General features: G+C 36.2%; 1 protein-coding gene across 4 annotated transcripts in view; it reads right to left on the bottom strand.

Moving 5' to 3' along the window:
- The window catches only part of magu (SPARC related modular calcium binding-like protein magu), a 40,801-nt gene extending 20,106 nt beyond the window's left edge, over positions 1–20,695 (bottom strand). For 2 of the 4 annotated variants that reach the window (XM_003701975.3, XM_012282491.2), the window contains exon 1: positions 166–327. In XM_003701975.3, coding sequence (XP_003702023.3) covers positions 166–312 — 147 coding nt within the window. In that variant the 5' untranslated portion in view covers positions 313–327. Of the gene's footprint in view, positions 1–165; positions 328–12,106; positions 12,242–16,843; positions 17,134–18,525; positions 18,609–18,695; positions 19,141–20,054; positions 20,153–20,233 lie in introns of those variants that run through there. The other 2 variants (XM_012282492.2, XM_012282494.2) reach the window with 2 other exon arrangements.
- Between the last annotated feature and the right edge of the window lie 1,304 nt (positions 20,696–21,999).

Genomic DNA, 21,999 nt, shown 5'->3' with positions numbered 1-21,999 from the left:
TGAAACTTGAAAATATCGCTAAACAGTACTTATGCCAAAGTAATTTAAAGCCAGACGTTCACGAAAATAACTGTCCAATCTTTTTACTAATATTTTCAGTGCAAAATGACCGACAATTAGGCGTAATAAGGAATACATAAATAAATGTAATTTGTGTATTGTTACCTGAGGAATGTTAATCGAAACATTTAATAATGAAGTCAGCGATGTCGATAAATTATACGTGATGGTATTATTAACTGAATACGGACTTGTAATTCTTGTTTGCGATTTAATGAATACAAATGTGTGCTTCTTTATTTGCTGGATCATTGTTTTGGCCAGTTTTTATCTCTTCTTATAGCTTTTTGCTTTCACTATTATACATACAGGGTGCCTCACAACTAGTGTGTAGCGCACGCGCTCGATTGCGCATGCGCAGACGCGCGCGCGACAGCTTCGAACTCCTGCGCATGCGTAATCCTCGTCCTCTGGTTGGTCCGTGTTTTTCCTTAATAATTCGAAAATGAAGCTTCAAATCCATTTTTTGCAAAGGGAAATCTTGTTCAGAATCAAGTCAGCTACCTCTCATTTCAGGGACAGTTGTTGTGAGACACCTTGTATATTTCAATGTTTCTTTTCTTAGATTTCAATATTGGTTTTGATATTTTTACATTCTAATATTTCCACGAACTGGTGTCCTTATGTCCATATAGTCTTACGTCTTAATATCTTTATCAATTAATATCTATGTATTCTAATGTTCTTATGTTCTAATATCTATATGTTTCAATATCTTTACGTCTCTATATTTCTATGCCCCACATTCCTATGTTCCCATATCTCTACGCTCCATATCCCCACGTCCCTACGTCCCAATATCTCTGCGTCTCCATACCCTCACGTACCCATATCCCCACGTCCCCATATTACTACGTCCCCACATCTCCACGTCCCCATATTACTACGTCCCCATATCTCTACGTCCCCATATGTCCACGTTCTCATATCCCCACGTCCCCATATCCCCACGTCCCCATATCCCCGCGTCCCAATATTACTACGTCCCCATATCTCCACGTCCCCATATCCCCACGTCCCCATATCCCCACGTCCCCATATTCCCACGTCCCTATATCCCTATGTCCCAAAATTCTTACATCCCCATATCTCCACGTCCCCATATTCCCACGTCCCCATATCCCCACGTCCCCATATCCCCACGTCCCCATATCCCCACGTCCCCATATCCCCACGTCCCTATATCCCTATGTCCCAAAATTCTTACGTCCCCATATCCCCACGTCCCCATATCCCCACGTCCCCATATCCCCACGTCCCTATATCCCTATGTCCCAAAATTCTTACGTCCCCATATCCCCACGTCCCCATATCCCCACGTCCCCATATCCCCACGTCCCCATATCCCCACGTCCCCATATCCCCACGTCCCCATATCCCCACGTCCCCATATCCCCACGTCCCCATATCCCCACGTCCCCATATCCCCACGTCCCCATATCCCCACGTCCCCATATCCCCACGTCCCCATATCCCCACGTCCCCATATCCCCACGTCCCCATATCCCCACGTCCCCATATCCCCACGTCCCCATATCCCCACGTCCCCATATCCCTATGTCTCAAAATTCCTATATCCCAATATCCCCACCATCCAATACCCCCGCATTCCAACATCTCACCAAATAATCTCACTTTCCACAAAACCCAATCGATCACAAAAACTATTTCCACAAAGAAACGCCAATAAAAAAAAGACTCCACGAAATCTGCACGCAGAAGCATCGAAGTGACGAAACAATGAAGCAGCCAGTAATTAGTAGTGACGAGATGCGACCCTGAACGGGCAATTAATATCAAGCAGGCCTGAGTGTAATTCCGTTTCACGCGGCTAATTAGAATTCGTAGAAAGAGATCGGAGTCGCGTGTGCCGAGCGCAACTCGACGACACGTAAATGTAAATTTCTGCAAACGAGCCACGACCACCGCGATTACCTGTTGCACCTGTTATCGATCACCTATGTATGCGCGTATATGCACGCTCGTGTGCCGCTTTAACTACGTTTCGTGGCGGGTTTCAAGTTTCGACGCGATCACGTGGACAACATGATTCGCGTAAATTCAAATCGACCCTGTTCGTATCTAGGAGCCGGTTTACCGGCGAAAAATGAAAAATCCCGTCGGATATTCATCATGCTCGTTTTGACCGTTTCTATTAATATCGGATCGCGGCGCGGTTACGGCGGTTGAATTATGCAAAGCTTTCAAATGCCCGCGTAAAAAGGAAAGTGTGTAATAAGAACATGATACGACATGATAGATTTCCTTTTCGATAATTTCATAGACAAACAACGCATTTTTTTAATGGCGCATAATGATACATTTAGAAACCGAATTACGTAGGAGTCGACGCACAACCGGTAAGGTAAAACAAATTAGCACCTGGTAATAATAACAGAATAACAGAAATATATTACCGTAAACACTGTTAGATATGAAAGTAGCACTAAATCGTTAAAATATTAATAACTTGTATGCAAAATGGTTGTCCCGTTACTCTAGATTCCGATATCTTTATATTCAGATCTTTCTAAATACAAATCTGCCTTAATATCGATTTTCCTAGAAATCTCACTAAGAAACGTTCTGCCTAACCTTCTATATTTCTAGACACCGATATTCCTGGATGCCAATATCCTTGAATGCAAAATATCCCTAGATGCTAATATTTCTAGATGCAAATAACCGTAGATGCATAATATTCCAGATGCCAATATCCCTAGGTGCAAAATATTTCTAGGTGCCAACATCCCTAGATGCAAAATATCCCTAGATGCTGGCAACACTAAATGACAATATTCCTAGATGCCAATATCCCTAGGTGCAAAATATTTCTAGGTGCCAACATCGGTAGATGCAAAATATCCCTAGATGCTGGCAACCCTAAATGACAATATTCCTAGATGCCAATATCCCTAGGTGTCAACATCCCTAAATGCAAAATATCCCTAGATGATGGCATCCCTAAATGCCAATATCGCTAAATGACAATATCCCTAGATGCTAATATTCCCAGATGCCAATAGCCCTAGGTGCAAAATATCTCTAGGTGCCAACATCCCTAGATGCAAAATATCCCTAGATGATGGCACTCCTAAATGCCAATATCCCTAGATGCAAATATCCCTTGATGCCAATGTTCCTAGATGTCAATATCCCTAGATACCAATATCTCTAGAAGCAAAATATCCCTAGATGTTAATATCCCTAAATGCCAATATCCCTAGATGCAATTATCCCTAGATGCCAATATTTCTACACGCAAATATCTTCAGATATTTAGTTTTCTAACTATCAAAATGTAAAAAAGAGACGCTCATCCGCCGCTGCAACTGTCGTTAACTTTTTTTCGAAATCAAGCTTGCATCGAGAATGAGAAATGAAACGTTTCAGTTAATCCTCTCGATTTCGAGGTCGGTCATATTTCATCGTTAAACCGAAGAAAAAAGTGAGCATCGTTTCGATTCATTATCCGTGGAGAATGATTATTAATTAGCGTAACGTGACACTCGAATTAACAGCGAACGAGCTGTTCCTATTAACAGAACGAGTGTTAATTACCGAGGCATGTCTTGACGGCGCCGTCGTCGTTGACACGCGCGCCAATTATTATCGGAGCACATTTTCCGCGGTAGTTACTATTAATTGTAGGCTCGATGCAAGCGTCACGAACCGTAATGACCGCTGCCAGCAGTTGGAACGTGGAAAAAAAGGGAGGAAAAAGGAAAAAGATCGGTGGCACGCGGTGCCGAAGGCAGAAAAACATATGCGTGTCTCTCGGGCGAAAAAAGGGAAAGAGATGGAAAAGGAGGGGGAATAAAAAGGAAGCGTATTCATGGATTGGCGCCATGCGGCAACGATTGCCCCGTGGTTGACACCGACAGAATTGATTACAGAGTAGAGACAGTGGATTGATTTGAACCGAGATAAAAACCTAGTATTACCTAGCGATCAACGATCAAGGTCCTGGACAACCTCCGCTAACGGATCGACTGTGAAATTGTACAATTTTCCGTATTCAATAGTTCTGATGATATTGAAACAGTCAGCAGTAATTTTGTATCATTTTCGATCTGGAAATGGTTGCAAGAACTTATGATTCGCTTTCTTAGGAAATGTTTATCGCTTGATTGTAAGATGGGAGATGTTTTTGTGGACATTTATGTGATAGATGTATATGAAACCTAACAAAACTGATCCTAACAAAAGTCAACTTCAATCCTCTACTTATATTGCATAACCCACATTACATTCATTTACAATTTATAACTTGAAATTCAATATATGGGATCAGAACTGGTATCAAAGTAATGGTATCTGGTAATGCACTCGATATCAATTCTCTCCATATATTGCATAATTCACATTACACCCGTTTACAAGTTAAAAATTAAAATTCAACAAAATCGATCAAAACTGGTACGAAAATAATGATCTCTTGCACTGGATACCAGTCCTCTCCATATATTGCATAATTCACATTATGCCCATTTACAAGCTAAAAATTAAAATTCAATAAAATCCATCAATACTAGTACCAAAATAATGATCTCATGCACTCGATATCTATCCTCTCCGTATATTGCATAATCCACATTACAACTATTTACAATTTAAAATTTAAAATTCAATAAAATCCATCAATACTGGTACCAAAATAATGATCTAATGCACTCTATACCAATCCTCTCCTTATATTGCATAATCCACAATACACCTATTTACAATTTGAAATTTAAAGTTCAATAAAATCCATCAATACTAGTACTAAAATAATGATCTAATGCATTCGATATCAATCCTCTCCTTATATTGCATAATCCACATTAGACCCATACACAATTTAAAATTTAAAATTTGACAAAATCTATTAAAACTGGTACCAAAATAATGATCTAATGCACTCCATACCAATCCCCTCCATATATTGCATAATCCACATTACACCCATTAACAATTCAAAACTTAAAATTGCATAAAATCGATCAAAACCGATACAAAAATAATGGTATCTCGTGGTGCTAATGTTCAATATTAATGAAAGATAGCATCATTTCAATTTCAAAGGACTCTCAATCTTTTTTACAAAGCCGGTTGAACGAACAACATTCCAAATAACTATTGTGTTATTGCGATCTATTTTAATTGGTTCTCGTTACCGCCACGCTAATTGCTAGCTGGATCGAGCAAGATCGACATCTATGCGGCTGAGACAGCTAAACGAACCGCTTCGTGTTTTTATTCAGAACTCGCTGAAAATTTCATCGATAATGATACGGGGATATACTAAGCGAGAGGAAGCGAAAAGCTGGCAGGCGACGGTGAAATATTACTTTTGTGTTACGTTGAGACAGTTGTGCAACTGCGACAGGAGGCTGCTATTAACGTGAATAGCTTCGTAGAATCGAGATACACGTGCACCTAATTCTCGATTCGCAAGGACGGTATAGTAATCGCCTTACGGGATGAAAACTTTTGGATTTATGTCGTTAACCTTTCTATGCCGGATACAGAACCACTTTTATTCGAACGTAGAACACATATTTGTGAAGTTTATGTGAAAAATAGATATCAATATCTTGGAATTAGTGTATAGTGATTTGATGACATAAAAGTGGTGCAAAATAGCGCTTGTGGGGTATCAATATAAAGCTTGAGATTTGTGCAAACTTATTATAGTAATTATTCCTGTTTAATACTTAAATTAGTTTCTGTAATGTTTGGAATTCAGTAACGATTCATAACTGTGAAGTTTGGTTGATTTCATGACATAAAAGTGAGGCAAAATAATACATGTTACATGTCAATTTAGAGCTGAAGGTATGTAGAAAGTACTGTATTAATTTTTTATTCACATTTTGCAATTGCTGGTTGTCAGAACGTTGACTGATTTCGAAACACAAGAAGTTTGATATGCTCTGCTGACAATAAAAGTGACATAAATAGGTACTTGCAGCATGCCAATTTAAAGATTAAGGTTTGTAAAAAATGACTGTATGTACTATAATACTTCATTGATATTCGTAATACTAACGAGCTGATTGTTCACTGGAGTGCATAATGGATCAACCAATGTGTTACATTAATGAACATTGAATTTTCAATACATCATATTTCAGAATGATAAAAAACTATGGACTTCTTATTGCAAAACGAATGAGAAACTCTTCTATCATTTTGTAGCATTGGTGATTGAAAAATGAGATATTCATAACTGGCAACCTTCAGTTGATTCATTGATCTATTGTTTTTATTAACAAAGAAGCGGCCATTTTGTGCTGGGAGCATTTATGAAATATGTTGGCATTTTTATCAAAGAATCGATGTGGTGTTAATTGTAGTTTCTGCTATTTTTATGAGGGACGTCAGTAAATTCTAATTTTCAAATTCCTACATTTCCCACTAGCTAAATCACTAAATCGCAATTTTTCCAATTCCATAATTTTCCACTACTTAAATGCCCAGATTGCTATTTTCCCAATTCCTTAATTTCCCGCCACCTAACTCCTCAAATTGCAATTTTCCGAACTTCTTAATTTCCCACTACCTAAATCCCCGAATTGTAATTTTTCCAATTCTTAAATATCCCAATTCCTTAATTTCCCACTATCTAAATCCCCAAATTGTAATTTTCCCAATTCCCAAATTTCCCACTACCTAACTCCCCAAATTGCAATTTTCCCAATTCCCTAATTTCCCGCTATCTATCTCCCCAAATTGTAATTTTCCCAATTCCCTAATTTCCCACTATCTAAATCCCCAAATTGTAATTTTCCCAATTCCCTAATTTCCCACTACCTAACTCCCCAAATTGCAATTTTCCCAATTCCCTAATTTCCCACTACCTAACTCCCCAAATTGCAATTTTCCCAATTCCCTAATTTCCCACTATCTAAATCCCCAAATTGTAATTTTCCCAATTCCCAAATTTCCCACTACCTAACTCCCCAAATTGCAATTTTCCCAATTCCCTAATTTCCCGCTATCTATCTCCCCAAATTGTAATTTTCCCAATTCCCTAATTTCCCACTATCTAAATCCCCAAATTGCAATTTTCCCAATTCCCTAATTTCCCACTACCTAACTCCCCAAATTGCAATTTTCCCAATTCCCTAATTTCCCACTACCTATCTCCCCAAATTGCAATTTTCCCAATTTCTAAATATCCCAATTCCTTAATTTCCCACTATCTAAATCCCCGAATTGCAATTTTCCCAATTCCTTAATTTCCCACTACCTAACTCCCCAAATTGCAATTTTCCCAATTCCCTAATTTCCCACTACCTATCTCCCCAAATTGCAATTTTCCCAATTTCTAAATATCCCAATTCCTTAATTTCCCACTATCTAAATCCCCGAATTGCAATTTTCCCAATTCCTTAATTTCCCACTACCTAACTCTCCAAATTGCAATTTTTCCAATTTCCTAATTTCCCACTACCTATCTCCCCAAATTGCAATTTTCCCAATTTCTAAATACCCCAATTCCTTAATTTCCCACTTCCTATCTCCCCAAATTGCAATTTTCCCAACTTCTCCAGGAAGTCCATCACAGTACCAAAATCGCATCGCTCTCGTTATATCGCCACCCCGTACAATCCTTAACGATACAAATAACCTGAATCCAACAGGTTTCTAGGAGTGGCGATATAAGAAGAATGCACCGCAATTAATCTCGGAATAATAAATTTCTCTGATTCCCTCCACTATCAAACGCGCATCAGTTGCAAATTACAGTATCGATGCCTACAGTTAATAATACTCTTCCCGGTAAAAAAAAGTGCACATTTCGTAACTGTTCGTAGATTTTCACAAACGAGTACCGAACGCTAATCGCCTCTAATGGATCTCGGATCCTTTCTAATCGAACAATGATGAAGAAGCTTCCCCATCGAGGATGCAAAAGGCAGAACGAGACACAAAAGGTAAAAAGGGGACTACATGCTAACACCTGAGCATTCGGGCGAAGCTCTTCGTGTCGCAATGCACACGAGAAGCTGCACACGTGTGTTCATCACGAGTAGCAAGAGAGGAGAGCAGGAGAAAGAGGACCCCGTAAGATATTGGCTCTCCCCAAACAGGTTTCTTAGACACATTCTTTCTGGACTTGATGCTCGCCATTCGTGCAGCCTGCTTTTTATTAATTATTACTCCTTCTGACAAAATTGAGACACAAAAATTTCTTTCGTTTAGAAATCATCTTGCAAGCTTCTCTAATTGTAAGTATGACACATGCTTTAACTAATAGGGCATACTTGATTTGAAATTCAAATTAATACATTATTATCAATACAGGTTCAAGATCATCTTACTAAATTTAAAATAAAATTATAATTTAAAATAAATGAACATGTCAAAGGTTTAGTAGTTTCAGTTGGGTATATGGCTGCTGACAGAAACTTTTTATTAAACCTAAACCCACGATATAATTGTCGTTCAAGTACCACGTACATAACACCAAATCACTCGATATCAATCCTTTACATATATTGCAAATTTGCATTACACCTATTTACAATTTGAAACTTAAAATTCAACAAAATCGATCAAAACTGGTACCAAAATAATGGTAGCTTGTGGTGCACTTGATATCAATCCTCTTGTTATATTGCATAATCCACCTTACACTTATTTACAATTTGAAATTTAAAATTCAACAAAGTCGATCGAAAGTGGTACCAAAATAATGGTATCTGGTGGTGAACTCGATATCAATCCTCTCCATATATTGCATAATTCATATTGCACCCATTTACAAGTTAAAAATTAAAATTCAACAAAATCTAAAACTGGTACCAAAATAATGATCTGATGTACTTGATATCAATTCTCTCTATATATTGCATAATTCACATTACACCCATTTACAAGCTAAAAATTAAAATTTAATAAAATCCATCAGTATTAGTACCAAAATAATGCTTTGATGTACTGGATATCAATCCTCTCCTTATATTGCATAATCCACATTATACCAATTTGCAGTTTGAAATTTAAAATTTAACAAAATCTATCAAAACTGGTATGAAAATAATGACCTGATGCATTCAATACCAATCCTCTCCTTATATTGCATAATTCACATTACACCCATTTACAATTTAAAACTTAAAATTTAACAAAATCAATCAAAACTTGTACTAAAATAATGATCTGATGCGCTCGATACCAATCCTCTCCATATATTGCATAATTCACATTACACCCATTCGCAATTTGAAACTCAAAATTCAATAAAATCGATTCAATAACGAAATTCCTAAAATAAATATATTTAACAAAAAGCATGAAATTAATAAAATTTTGCGCATCCTTTCCATAAAGTGCATTTACCAAAGCATTTCTTCTAAGCATAAAGTAAGTGTATTTACACGAATGCGTGAAATAAATGTATTTACAAAGCTACATAGTAAAAGATCGTCCATTACCTAATACATAGATTATGTTCGTAACAAGTTGGCCCTCGTGTGCATGTATGCGTAAATTTACGATCGATTTACAGTCCCGATAGATAAACAGAGAGGTGCACTTGAATCGGACAGTTAATATCCTAATAACGTTAATATCCTTGAGTAGTATTACTAGTATTTAATGATATCGTTAAGAGAAAGGGAGAGGCTAGTATTTCTAATGTTACAAGCTGGTTATCGTTGCCGCGGTTGGAATCATTGCCCATTAGGTTCTCAATATTATTAAGGCTATTTAACGTACTAAATGATTATACTTGCTAATAACGCGAAGCCATTGTATATTAATGTCTCGCATCTTTCTGGCTGGGTTTAATGTACATATCTATCGAATGTTGTTAACGCTTCCGGTATTCCAATTGCTTTTTTAATTAGGTCTAATTACATGTCGTTTAGTATGTATAATATCGCTTACGTCTACGGTATCAACCACCTTTTTCAATTAATACTATCTAATATCTAATTAAAACGGTTATCGTTCCTGACAGCTTGATCACTTTATTAGGATATGAATATTCATTTTTCACTGAATTATTTATTTGATACACGCAGGCTCAGCGATGGGATTCTGATCAAGCAGGTGTTGAAACGTTCTGTATTTTTATATTTAATAAAGAGTAGAGAATATACTTTGTCGAATTAAATAAATATGACCATGTGTATGTTTACATTTTACTGAGAGCTTCATGTAAAATTAATCAACCGATGTCAAGTATGGTTAAAATTTTTAACCACTCTAATTTTTACGCATAATTTGAAATGAATAATTGATCAATTATTTCTACACAATTTATTTAAAAACTACTTACAGTTCTCGCAAATATAATCCATCGAAAGAATAATCGAATATATTTTAGCGAAGAATCAAGACGCTAATTGAATCATAACCGAGCACATAAAATCATTTAAAAACGACAAGAACAACTGTCAGGATTAGCATAAAAAATCCAGCTAAACCAGATGGAAAGTTCCTGAACGAAATTTTAATCACAAATATATATTAACGATGTAGGAATGCAGAATAAAAAAAAAAAACAAGAAATGAAGACAAGAATTTCCGAATGAATGGCATTTCATTGTGTAGAATAATTTGCATCAGAAGCGACCTTTGCTGATTGATGACGCGATCCAATACCGATTTTGAAGGCCGATCAAAAGACAAAATGCGTTTGGTAAGAGAGAAAAAAAAGACGGCATATTTATCGGCGCCAGGAGCGTGATGAGAGCGTGTAAAGTCGAAATGGAGAGGCGAAAAAAAGAGAGAGAAGAGGAGAAAAAAGAGACTGTCCGGATGCCAAGTATGCCCACGTACGAATTCCACACGGTGGCGGATCTATGCCTACGTAAGTGGTCCCGAGAACTTGAGTATGGGAAAAAAAAGTTTGACACATTCCGCAGGTGTGCTTTCTTCGAGGGGGATAAACACTTTTGTAGAGGCAAAAAATCCGTGCCGTACATGGCGGCGTTATGGAATCTACCGGTTGGAGATGATGGAGAAAATTTTGGGTGAGTGGAATTTTGGGAGTTGGAAATTTAGGGATTTGGAAATTGGAGGATATTGATAATTTGGAGCTCAGGAATTTGAGGTTTAGAGGATTTGGGAATTTAGGAAGTCGGGAGTTTGGAAAGAAGGTATTTGAGGATTAAAGAATTCGGGGATTTAGGAATTTTGGAGTTTGAGAATTTGGGGAATTTAGGAATTGGGGATTTAGGAAGTGGGGAGTTTGGAAAGAAGGTATTTGAGGATTAGAGAATTCGGGGATTTAGGAATTTTGGAGTTTGAGAATTTGGGGAATTTAGGAATTGGGGATTTAGGAAGTGGGGAGTTTGGAAAGAGGGTATTTGAGGATTAAAGAATTCGGGGATTTAGGAATTTTGGAATTTGAGAATTTGGGGAATTTAGGAATTGGGGATTTAGGAAGTGGGGAGTTTGGAAAGAGGGTATTTGAGGATTAAAGAATTCGGGGATTTAGGAATTTTGGAGTTTGAGAATTTGGGGAATTTAGGAATTGGGGATTTAGGAAGTGGGGAGTTTGGAAAGAGGGTATTTGAGGATTAAAGAATTCGGGGATTTAGGAATTTTGGAGTTTGAGAATTTGGGGAATTTAGGAATTGGGGATTTTTGGAATTGGGAACCTAGAATTTGTAATAATTTTTAACTTGCAATAATTTACAACCCCTAATAACTTCCAGTTTGCAATAACTCACAACCCAAAATACTCTCCAATTTTCGACAATCCACAAAAATACAACTTCTCATAAAAAAAATTATCACCCTCGCCAATTCTTAAATCTTTCACTCAATTTCCACCTTAAATAGCAATTGTTATCCACTGAAAACAATTATTATCCACCTTAAAACGTTATAAATCACACGGAGAGATGTAGTATTTCAATATTTCCTTGAAACAGAAATCACAAGGGTCTAATCAATTTCACCGCAGAGATACGGTGCAATCGGACATGTACGATTCCCGTAGCAGCCGCTAAAGAGAAAATTCTACTTATTTGTGCACTGCTCGATGGTTCGTTATCGAATTAATTACGATAAAAGCGTACACGAGTGTCTAGCTACTTACGTTCTTCTTTCCATCTCGAGTCGATTGTTTGTAAACTATAGTGCAATAGTTCCCTGCTACCAGCGTGTTCCGATAACAGAAATTTCACCGAGTAATAATTACTCGCTTGTGCGCACATTTTTTCCTACGCCATTTTCTACATCTAGATTTTCTTTCGCTAGATAACTTGCTTAGCGTAAGATGTTTCTTGTTGGCCGCGATAATGTGCGACTGTCTGCACTCGAATTTCTAGGAACACGTTCCACAACCGAGCGTTTCACGTATTTTCTGACCCGAAAAAGTCCGAATCGCTTGGAACAGCGATCTTAATAACGCGGATAGCAGAATTACGTCGGAGTCTTATGTTGCTCTGTTTACTTTCAGAAAAGATTGCAGAGCTTCGATATAACAGGGAAATTCTTATCCCCTTGTGGAGAGCTCGGACGAGTTTTGCTTTCGATTGTTATTCTATTTTCAAGCTTACTTGCTATTTCTGATCTAGTTGCAGAAATACCTGAATCCACAAATTTCTAAATTCCTAAATTGCTAAATCTCTGAATACCTAAGGCTTCAAATTTGTAAACCTCTAAATTCTCATATATTCAAAATTTTTCGTTCACAAGTCCCTAAGTCATAAAATGTTTAAATCCATAAATTTCTCAATCCTTAAATCCTCAAGTCACTGAATTACTAAATCAAGTTTAAAAATTCTTTAAGACCACAATTGCTATAGCCTCAAATTGTTAAATCCCTGAATACCTAAGTTTTCAAATTTATAAATCCCTAAACCCTTAAATCCTTAAATCTCCAAAATTCTCAGTTCACAAATTCTTAAGTCCCAAAATGTCTAAATCTCTAAATTTCTGAATCCTTAGACCTGCAAGTCACTAAGTTACTAAATCAAGTTTAAAAATTTTTAAAGACCACAATTTTTACATTCCCAAAATCTCAAGTCTCAAAATTTCTAAATGCACAAATTTTCAAGTCTTCAAATTCCTAAAGACTCCAATTTTTTAATTTCTAAATCCCCAATTCCCTAGATTCCCAATTCCTAAAATCCCCAATCCCCAAATTCCTCTATTCCTGAATTACAAATGATCACATATAACAAATCATCACATATGACAAATCGTCACATATTACAAATTACTATTATTACTTTTACTATCATTGTCTCTCTCCCTGTTTATGAATGCAAAAAAGTAGTAATGAAACTGTGTCAATAATAACATATATAAATGTCTAGTAATGTATAATAATTAGTGATTTTTATATACATTTTTATACGAAGAACATTTGGAGAACATTTGAAAAATTTGTAAAAAAATTTACATAATCTTGTTAGTTTATATTTTATATAAGTTCTTATTACATTTATAACATTGATGTCTATAGTTACATTTAATTAGAATACACTCTTGTTATATTGCCACAGATGGGTTAAAGGTAACAAATTATTTTAATCGACAATATATTGGACAAAAATTGTGTTTTTTTAGAAGATTATTGAAATTTAGGAAGAAGATTATTAAGGTTAAAATTCGTGTGATTGGTAATATAACATGTGTGGTGATATAACGAACTGTGATATAACGCGTGAGAATATGGGTAGAGGTACAAGACGTAAGAATACGGTAATCGATATTTGAAGACTCAGTAATTAGAAAAATTGATGGTACTGAAATATTTACAATATTGCATTGATAATAGACATTAATTATTCTTTTTCAAATTTGCAAATTTGAACGCGGGAAATTTGAAAATTTGTAAACTTTGAAACTTGAGAATTTTAGTGTTTATAAATTTGACGACTTCGAAAGAATTTAGAACTTCTTTTAATTTGAGAATTTAAAGATTTGATGATTTAGAAATTTAGAAATTAAGGAAGTCATCAAACTGGAAATTAGGAAAATTATTAATTGAGAAATTATAAAATTACCAATTTAGAAAATTTGAAAAATTTGAAAACCACTTTGAAAATTTGACAATTCAGAAATTTGGAAACTTTGAAAAATTCGAAAACCAATTTGAAAACTTGACAGTTCGAAAATTTGGAATATTAGCAACTTGGCAATTTGAAAAATGACCAACTTGAAAATTCGAAAGCTACAAAAAATTTGAAACCTAATTTGAAAACAACAATTCAGAAATCTGAAAAATTAACAACTTGGAAATTTGCAAAATGACCAACTTGAAAATTTGAAAGCTTAACAATTTGCAAATGTGTTAATTTATGTATACGATATTAGTAACACATGACAATACATGCAAGACCTACATATATAACATATGACGATATAACACAAGTACACAGCATATAGATAAAAAAGTTAAAAATGTAAAATATAGTGGTACGCATACCATTATTACCCATTATCAATATAACCTTCATGAAAATACCCCCATAGCGCTATAACGTGATGATATAACCGCGATAGTAGTCCCACACCAATCCACCCAATGCTCCCCAAACTTCTCCCAAAAACTGCAATATAACGCGAGCTAACTCTCAAGGAAAGTTTCACGGAAGAATCGTCGTTTCGAAAGGTTCTTAGAACCGAGCAAAGAATGCAATAAAATTTCGTAACAAGAAATCAAAATTATCTTGTTCGAGTGTGAAAGCAGCGAGTTTATCGGGTGCTCCACATAATTAAGTTAGCAGCGAGCATGGTACAATGAAACTTCTCGATTAATCATTAGTGAAGGAGAGAAACAGTGTGATACAGAGAGATAGGTATATCGTCTATTTATAATTATAGCGAAAAAAAAGTGCATTGTCGGATCTTTAATCGAGCATTCGATATACAGTATTTACCTTTCTTCTTTGCCTCTTGCAAACAAAAGCGTATTTGTATCGCATGGCGGGGCACATAAAAGGCCTTTGGCTCGTACAACCAGCCGAGTGCTAATAATTTTTTCCGTCGAGTAACGACCGTAAAAACGTTCTTTCGTTTGGTCGAAATATTGTTTCTGCTTGTACTTGCAAACTGAGTCTAATTAATAAACCACCAACCGCGTACTATGAACATCTAACTACACAACGAACAGTTTAAACGGTTAATACTTCGTGTAAATACGGTTGCACCGCTGTATTTTACGCTAGAAACGACCCATTGTATACCTGTGTATTAACCCGATGCTTATTTGATTAAAATGATTTTTTTCAGGAAGCATTCTTACTCATGGCACTTTAAAATATTTTTTAATTTATATTAAAAGTCATATGTTTTTTTATTTAATACTCGAGGTTATTTACTTTTGCAGTTAAATATTAGGGGACATTCATTTTTCAATTAAATATTAGAGGACATTTATTTTCCAATTAAATATTAAATTTTTTCAATTAAACATAAGAGACCATTTATTTTTCAAATTATTTTTCATTGATTCTTCAAATAAACTACTGAACTAAACATCAACCTTGTTTTTCAAAAGAATGCAATTTCCTTATAGATATTATAATTTTGAAGTATGTTTAGCAAATATTATAATTGAAGCATGGAATATTATTTCAAAGTAAACTTCTGAATCGACAATTTTATTAAGCAGGCACTTAACATTTATGAAAATCTATTTCGCAATATCATTAGGATAATAAAGTCGATTTCTTAATGCGAGGATATTTCTCCGACGATTGCTTGATTAATAGCAATAAATACTGTTAATCTCCTTCGTTCCTGGTATGTAATTAATTAATAATCCGGCTCTCAGATTTATTGAGTAGCTTGTGTATGAATTCTTAATATTAATAAGCACCCTATAAAATATTATGAAATGTAATTAAATTTTAATCACTGAAGAATAAAATTTTTGAGATGCCTAACAATTCTACATCATCTATTATGTACATATTTTTAAATTGAGAATGTATTAGAGAATATGGAAAATAAAATTGAAGATACGTTAATATGGTGGGTATATGATTCCTAACTCTTTCTAAAATTAAAGAATTGTATCTCAGTTTAAAAATTTTAACCTTACAAAATTACAAAGCCTCAAAGTAAATTACAAAAGCACTAAGCTTGAAAGTTTAAGAATGACACAGAGCTTCAAAGTTTATGAACTACAAAATTACAAAGCCTCAAAGTATAAGAATCATAAAATCACAAGGCCTCCAAGTTTAAGAATGACACAAAGCTTCAAAGTTTAAATACTACAAAATTACAAAGTCTCAAAGTTTAAATACTACAAAGTTACAAAGACTCAAAGTTTAAAAACTACAAAATTACAAAGTCTCAAAGTTTAAATACTACAAAATTACAAAGTATCAAAGTTTAAATATTACAAAATTACAAAGTCTCAAAGTTTAAAAAGTACAAAGTTACAAAGACTCAAAATTTAAAAACTACAAAGTTACAAAGACTCAAAGTTTAAAGCCTACAAAATTTCAAAGCCTGTAGTTCCTCAAGTCATAAGTCTGCAAATTTCTAAAGTTCCAAGGTTCTAAAGTAAAAAAATTCCTTTTCAAACTTCTAGCCATCCAAAGTTTCAAAGATCCATCTCGAAACAATTCCCTAATCCCAAAGTTCCAAATTCTCAGCATCACAAAGTGGCGAATCCTAAAACTTCATGTCAAAGTTCAAAAATATCAAAGAATAGAAGTCCTGACGTCCAAATACCTAAAACTCCAAAGAACTTAATCGTCGCTCCAACGTTTGAAAGTAGGACTTCGAATCCTAGCTCAAAATCACCTAGTGACCGAGATCTATCATCTACGGTGAGATAAACGTGGTGAAATATCGTGGACAGATCACTCACCTTGGCCATAGTGATGGTGTTCGCAGCGGCATCGAGGTGAACGAAGACGTAGAGGAGGATAGCAGTGCGTATCATCGGGATCATCATCGTGTCCTCGGCTGGTGGTACGTCCTCGAGGGTCGAAGGACCGAAGCCACTCACGTACACGCACGCCACTCACACGCACTCACTATTTCTGGCACATGGCATCCTCCTTTTCATGATCTTTTCCTCTGCACGCGTCGTTGTTCCTTCGCCGGGTAACTTGCCACTTTCGTTTCCGGTTAGCTTCAAGCTCAGCCTCCGATTCCCTGTTACAAACGACAAGGGTAGTTACATGCAAACGAACACCTCGGCGAAAAGGACGCAAATGTAAGTATGTCCAGCCGTGGCAACTGCCGGCGAGCAACTGGCACTTGCTCGCCTGCTGGAGCAGCCTGTTCTCGGCCCGATGGCAGACTCCCCGTTGCACTCTACGCTTCTCTTCCTCGCTATCAGGGAATTTCGATGGGTTCCGATGTGACGAAAAACGTACGCGATCAATTTACCATCTCCGGATATATGGCCGCCGCGCTGGGAACGACGGAGATAATTTTTTATCGACGAACGCAGGGAAGAGTTTCGAAGTTCAGAGCGGAATTTTGACATTTAAAAATTTGGGGATGTAAGAATTTTAGAACTAAGATATTTGGAGATGTCGGTTTTTGGGAAAGTACAAATTTGGGAACTTACAAACTTGAGAACTTAAAATCTTGATAATTTTAGAATTTGCAGATCTAGGAATCTAAAGTATCAAAAAAATTAATATTTTATAAATTTGAAAATGTGAAGATTTCACAGTTTGAAAATTTGAGATGCTTAGTCATGCAGAGAGATTAGTCTGTATTTTCCCTCACAAAAATTGATTATTCACCTGTTGAAGTGTAACCAAACAAATGACTGCCCTTGGTTTTTCAAACAGAATACTACAAAATTCAGTAGGTGTGCAAACTGAAAACACATTGTAAACAAATCAAGTAGAAGGACAAAAAGCGCCATCTTCGCTTGTTTTTACATTATCTCCTCTAATATGATCTTATAGTGATTTAACTTGCACATAATGATTGGAATTATTTGTTGTACAAAGACAGAAATATTGTGACTAATTTTAAAAATGTAAATAATGTATGTAAAACACAGTAACAATAATTTGCAAAAATTTTCCATATAGAAAAAAAGAAGTTAATGTCTTAAATTTTTCATTTCAAACTTATATGAACTGATTTCTTTTTAAGCTCTTCAACTCTCACATGTCTCTCTGAGATGCCTACCCTAATACGTATGAAAGGCGTGTCAGAGCATTATCATTTAATTACATTTGTTTTACTCGCAATTTGAAAACGTGATTTTTCAGTCGGTTCCTCTGAAGAAGATAACAGAATTAGCTTGTTTTGCAGGAGGTCGGAATAACCGAGTTGATAGTATTCTTTCAAATAAACCATAAACTATAATTTCTTAGTGTACTGCTCGGTTAAAGTCTAGAACTTTAAATATGATGCAAATAATCCTTTGATAATTATTTTGTTATAGCACACGTTTGCACATCTTTTTAGATCAAGTGTTTGCATGCTGTATTGTACTAACTCTCTTATTTGCAAAATGACTAATATATTTCTTGCTATCTTATTTCCTTATCAGCTTATAATCCTAGCAACCTTTCGTACCGGTATATGATTTTATTGATAATGTTCTGCCATTTTAACATTGAAAACGGTCACAGTTCTTCAGTGGTTACTTCATGTAAAATCTATAAAAATAAAAGGAACGTTCATTAAGAGATGCATTCTTTATATTAATTAAGATTGCGTAACTATGTTATCTAAAGCTAGTTAACCTTTCTATTAGTTGAGTAGTTGAGTAGTGTTTGTAGTGTTTCGTATGTTCCAAACAAAGTGTCCCTTTCATGCCACCTCCAGATTCAGTCAAAGGCATTTGCGTTTTCATCGATCCGAATAAAGCGATTTGGTTGCTGATTTCGCTTTCTTCCCCGCGGGATACAGACTTCTAGGTAGATCCGTGCGATCGAAGATTCATGAGTCATCGAGAATTCGAAACCGATTCAGAACTGGTTGTTTGGTCGATGGAATGTAGCTTTTAACAGCGAGCCAAGAGCTGGCCGACAGGAGGGTGTGAGAGGGTGCAGGAGGCTGATCGTATGCGTTTAGGAGCGGACGCACACCTGTGCTCCACGTTCCTCATTAAATTTCAATCGGTACCCTGATTTATTTCTTCGGTGCCCCTAGTTCGCGCTTCCACAGCATTCGGATCGACTGTCCCCTCTAGAAAAAAAGTCCAGAATCAGAAAACAATGTCGCAGCCTTTCATCCTAAGAATATATTGTCTTTGACTCCTTCTTTGTTACATGATTTTTTCGATTCTGTTATAGGAAATACTTTCTATTTAAAAAATTATATAATACCGCAAATGTACTCGAAAAGTAGAAGTCTTTAATTAGAACTACTTAAGCTATAAGAATAACATTTGTTTAATGAGTCATACTTGAAATTACGGCTCTCAACAAACCAAGAAATCATTCATTAACAAAGTAAGTGGGATTAAAAGCTAGCACTTTGCGATAGGCCATGTGGTCTATGGAACCACTTAAATTGATTTCGATCTAATGAATGAGAGCTTGGAAATGATCAAAGATACCATAGTTCTGAATTTACAACATGTCAGCTTCGATAAGTAGTATTTTATGGATACTTCACACTGTTAATTTATATCGTCAATATTTTAACATTTTCATTGTACATTGTATTTCAGTATTATCGTTAGGTAAATTATAATTAATAAACATTAAGAACCTAACAATATTAACGATACACATTAATCTGATTTCTCCAATAAAAGTTAACGAAGATACCAAACGGTGAGTAATTAAAATCACGTTAGACTTCTAAAGCAGTAATTAATAGTACGAATAAAACACGTATCAATTTGTACTAGCAGACATGACGCAAAACGAGATTAAACTCCTAGCCAGATTTAAAAGTGACCGAGCCACGGCTCGTTCCATCAATAATTCCAAACGTTGTCGCGTGCAAGCAATATCTGTCTTCGAGACACCTGCTCAGGACAAGCAAATACAATGCTGTTTAATCGTCCAGAACGATCGAACTCTTCGATTGAACTTGTTCAACTGGTAGCCGTTGCGATCGAGATAATAACTTGCTATTGCTCGACTACCTACGTGCCCATAGGTGTAATTCGTCCGTGGGGTTCGTTGTTAACTCGCCTTTAACAGCCTCATATCACGGCCAATACTTACTGACACGATTGTGTGTCAGGCTGGAACGAAAAAATGAAAATTGTGAGAACGTTTTATTGGTTTACCAGATTCAATCTGCGCTAGATAATTTATATCACTACCTTAATAATATTGACGTTCTTAAACGGTTTCATGTTGAAATCTTTGGAACTCAGAGAGATCTGGATCTACGACAAAATTTTGAACTTTGCTATTGGATAAGAAACTCCTTATATTTTTCTTCTTGTATCAATTTCTTTTTTGTATAATTAAACTGAAACGTTATTAAAAGGTGTCATCGATACGAAAATAATTGAGTTAATTATAAAATATCAAACTTCCTAAATGACATTGAACAGTGGGAAAAAAGAAGAGAACCAGTTTCTGGAGAAGGAGTTTGGTTGGCACTCGAATGCACTCGGTCCAGCGGAGAAAGTGGCGACAATCGTGAGTGCAATTATAGTGTGCCTCTGATGTACGTGAGGACAAAAGCTATTTTCTGTATTCAAGACCTGTGTCTTACAGCTCATATAAATTACTCCTCGTCTTTTCTACAATGTTTCAGATAACAACATCCTAAATCTGCAACATCATATTTTTAAATAAAATAGTGTACATCTGTATCCCTTCTGAGAACTGTATTTTTTATAAAATCTTTTTTCTGAATCATCCTGTATCCCCGAAGATCAAGCTTAAACTGCAGCCTTCGATGTTGACAGAATTTTACGACGGCCGAGCCGAGAAACGTTCGATTAAAGCCAAAGGTCTGACGTTTACGGTCCCCGGACAATTTCAGATTTTACTTTCCACGATGGAATTCCGAGTGTGATCGCGAATTCTGAAATCGGCCGGTGATTGCGTCCCTGTTCTTCGTGTGCACGAAGGGACTTAACAGGCTGCTCGGACAGCAACTCACTCGTCGTCCACTCCGGCACACCTGTTCACTCAGGTATGCGATCTTCGTTCTCTCTTCGTTTTACTCGTTTGTTTCCCTTCTTCGTCTCTTCGCCTTTCCTTTTGTCTCTTTCTTGCTTCTCATCGCGACGCACCGACGGTGGTTTACCGTTGTCTCGCTGATCCTCGACTCTGGATCCGCTCGCCGCCGTGTAAACCTGCAAACGCAAGCCACCCTGCAATTTTCTGCTCTGTAATGATCGTGCTTGTTCTGCAGATAAACGTACATACTTCTTCGATGCTCCAGTAATTAATTTTTCATTAACAGATGGCTCACTATTTTTTAAGAAGTGATTAATGTACAGACATTACATTGTCCTTATTTTCCTGTATCAGTCATTTTTTATATTTGACAAAGACAGGTACTTTAATAACTACTTGTTAAGTTATTACTAGTTACTAGATAACAAGATTATTTAAATAATTTAACTTTTCTATGCTCTATTGTAATTCTAGCCTAAAGGTAGATAAATTTCGCCGAGGTGCAAGGACTATCGTTGAATCTATTGTGCATCCGCTGGGTGGATCGTTGAGATTCATCCTTTTTCGTTGCTTCCCCGTTCACGGAGCTTACGGTGCCTTCAACTTTCCATTTATTACCGTGAAGAAGGCCGCAGACTGCCTGTAGTCCTGACGGTTTCAGATTGTTTCGGACCGATTGGAACAAGTGGTCGGTTCAGTCTATGAGGGGCTCTCCCCGTTCAGGCGGCTCTCGACCTGCTCGAGCAGAAGAGCCAGACAATAGGACGCCAACATCTGAACCACTGTGTGCATTCATCTTTTTGAGCCGCTCCTGTCTCTTCAGTTTGTTGTGTTGGTTTAGATGTTGCCGAAGATTACGGTCAAAAAATCGTTCGTTGACTTTCCATTCAATCATTTGTTCTCTGTAAACTCCGTTGTTTATGTGCTTCAAACTTTTTTCTTCTGGAGGTGT

This window comes from Megachile rotundata, chromosome 3, assembly GCF_050947335.1.
Source record: "Megachile rotundata isolate GNS110a chromosome 3, iyMegRotu1, whole genome shotgun sequence".
In the NCBI taxonomy this organism is placed as follows: Eukaryota; Metazoa; Arthropoda; class Insecta; order Hymenoptera; family Megachilidae; genus Megachile; species Megachile rotundata.
Note: the sequence above shows the minus strand (reverse complement) of the source record. Positions and strands in the feature narration are given on the sequence as shown.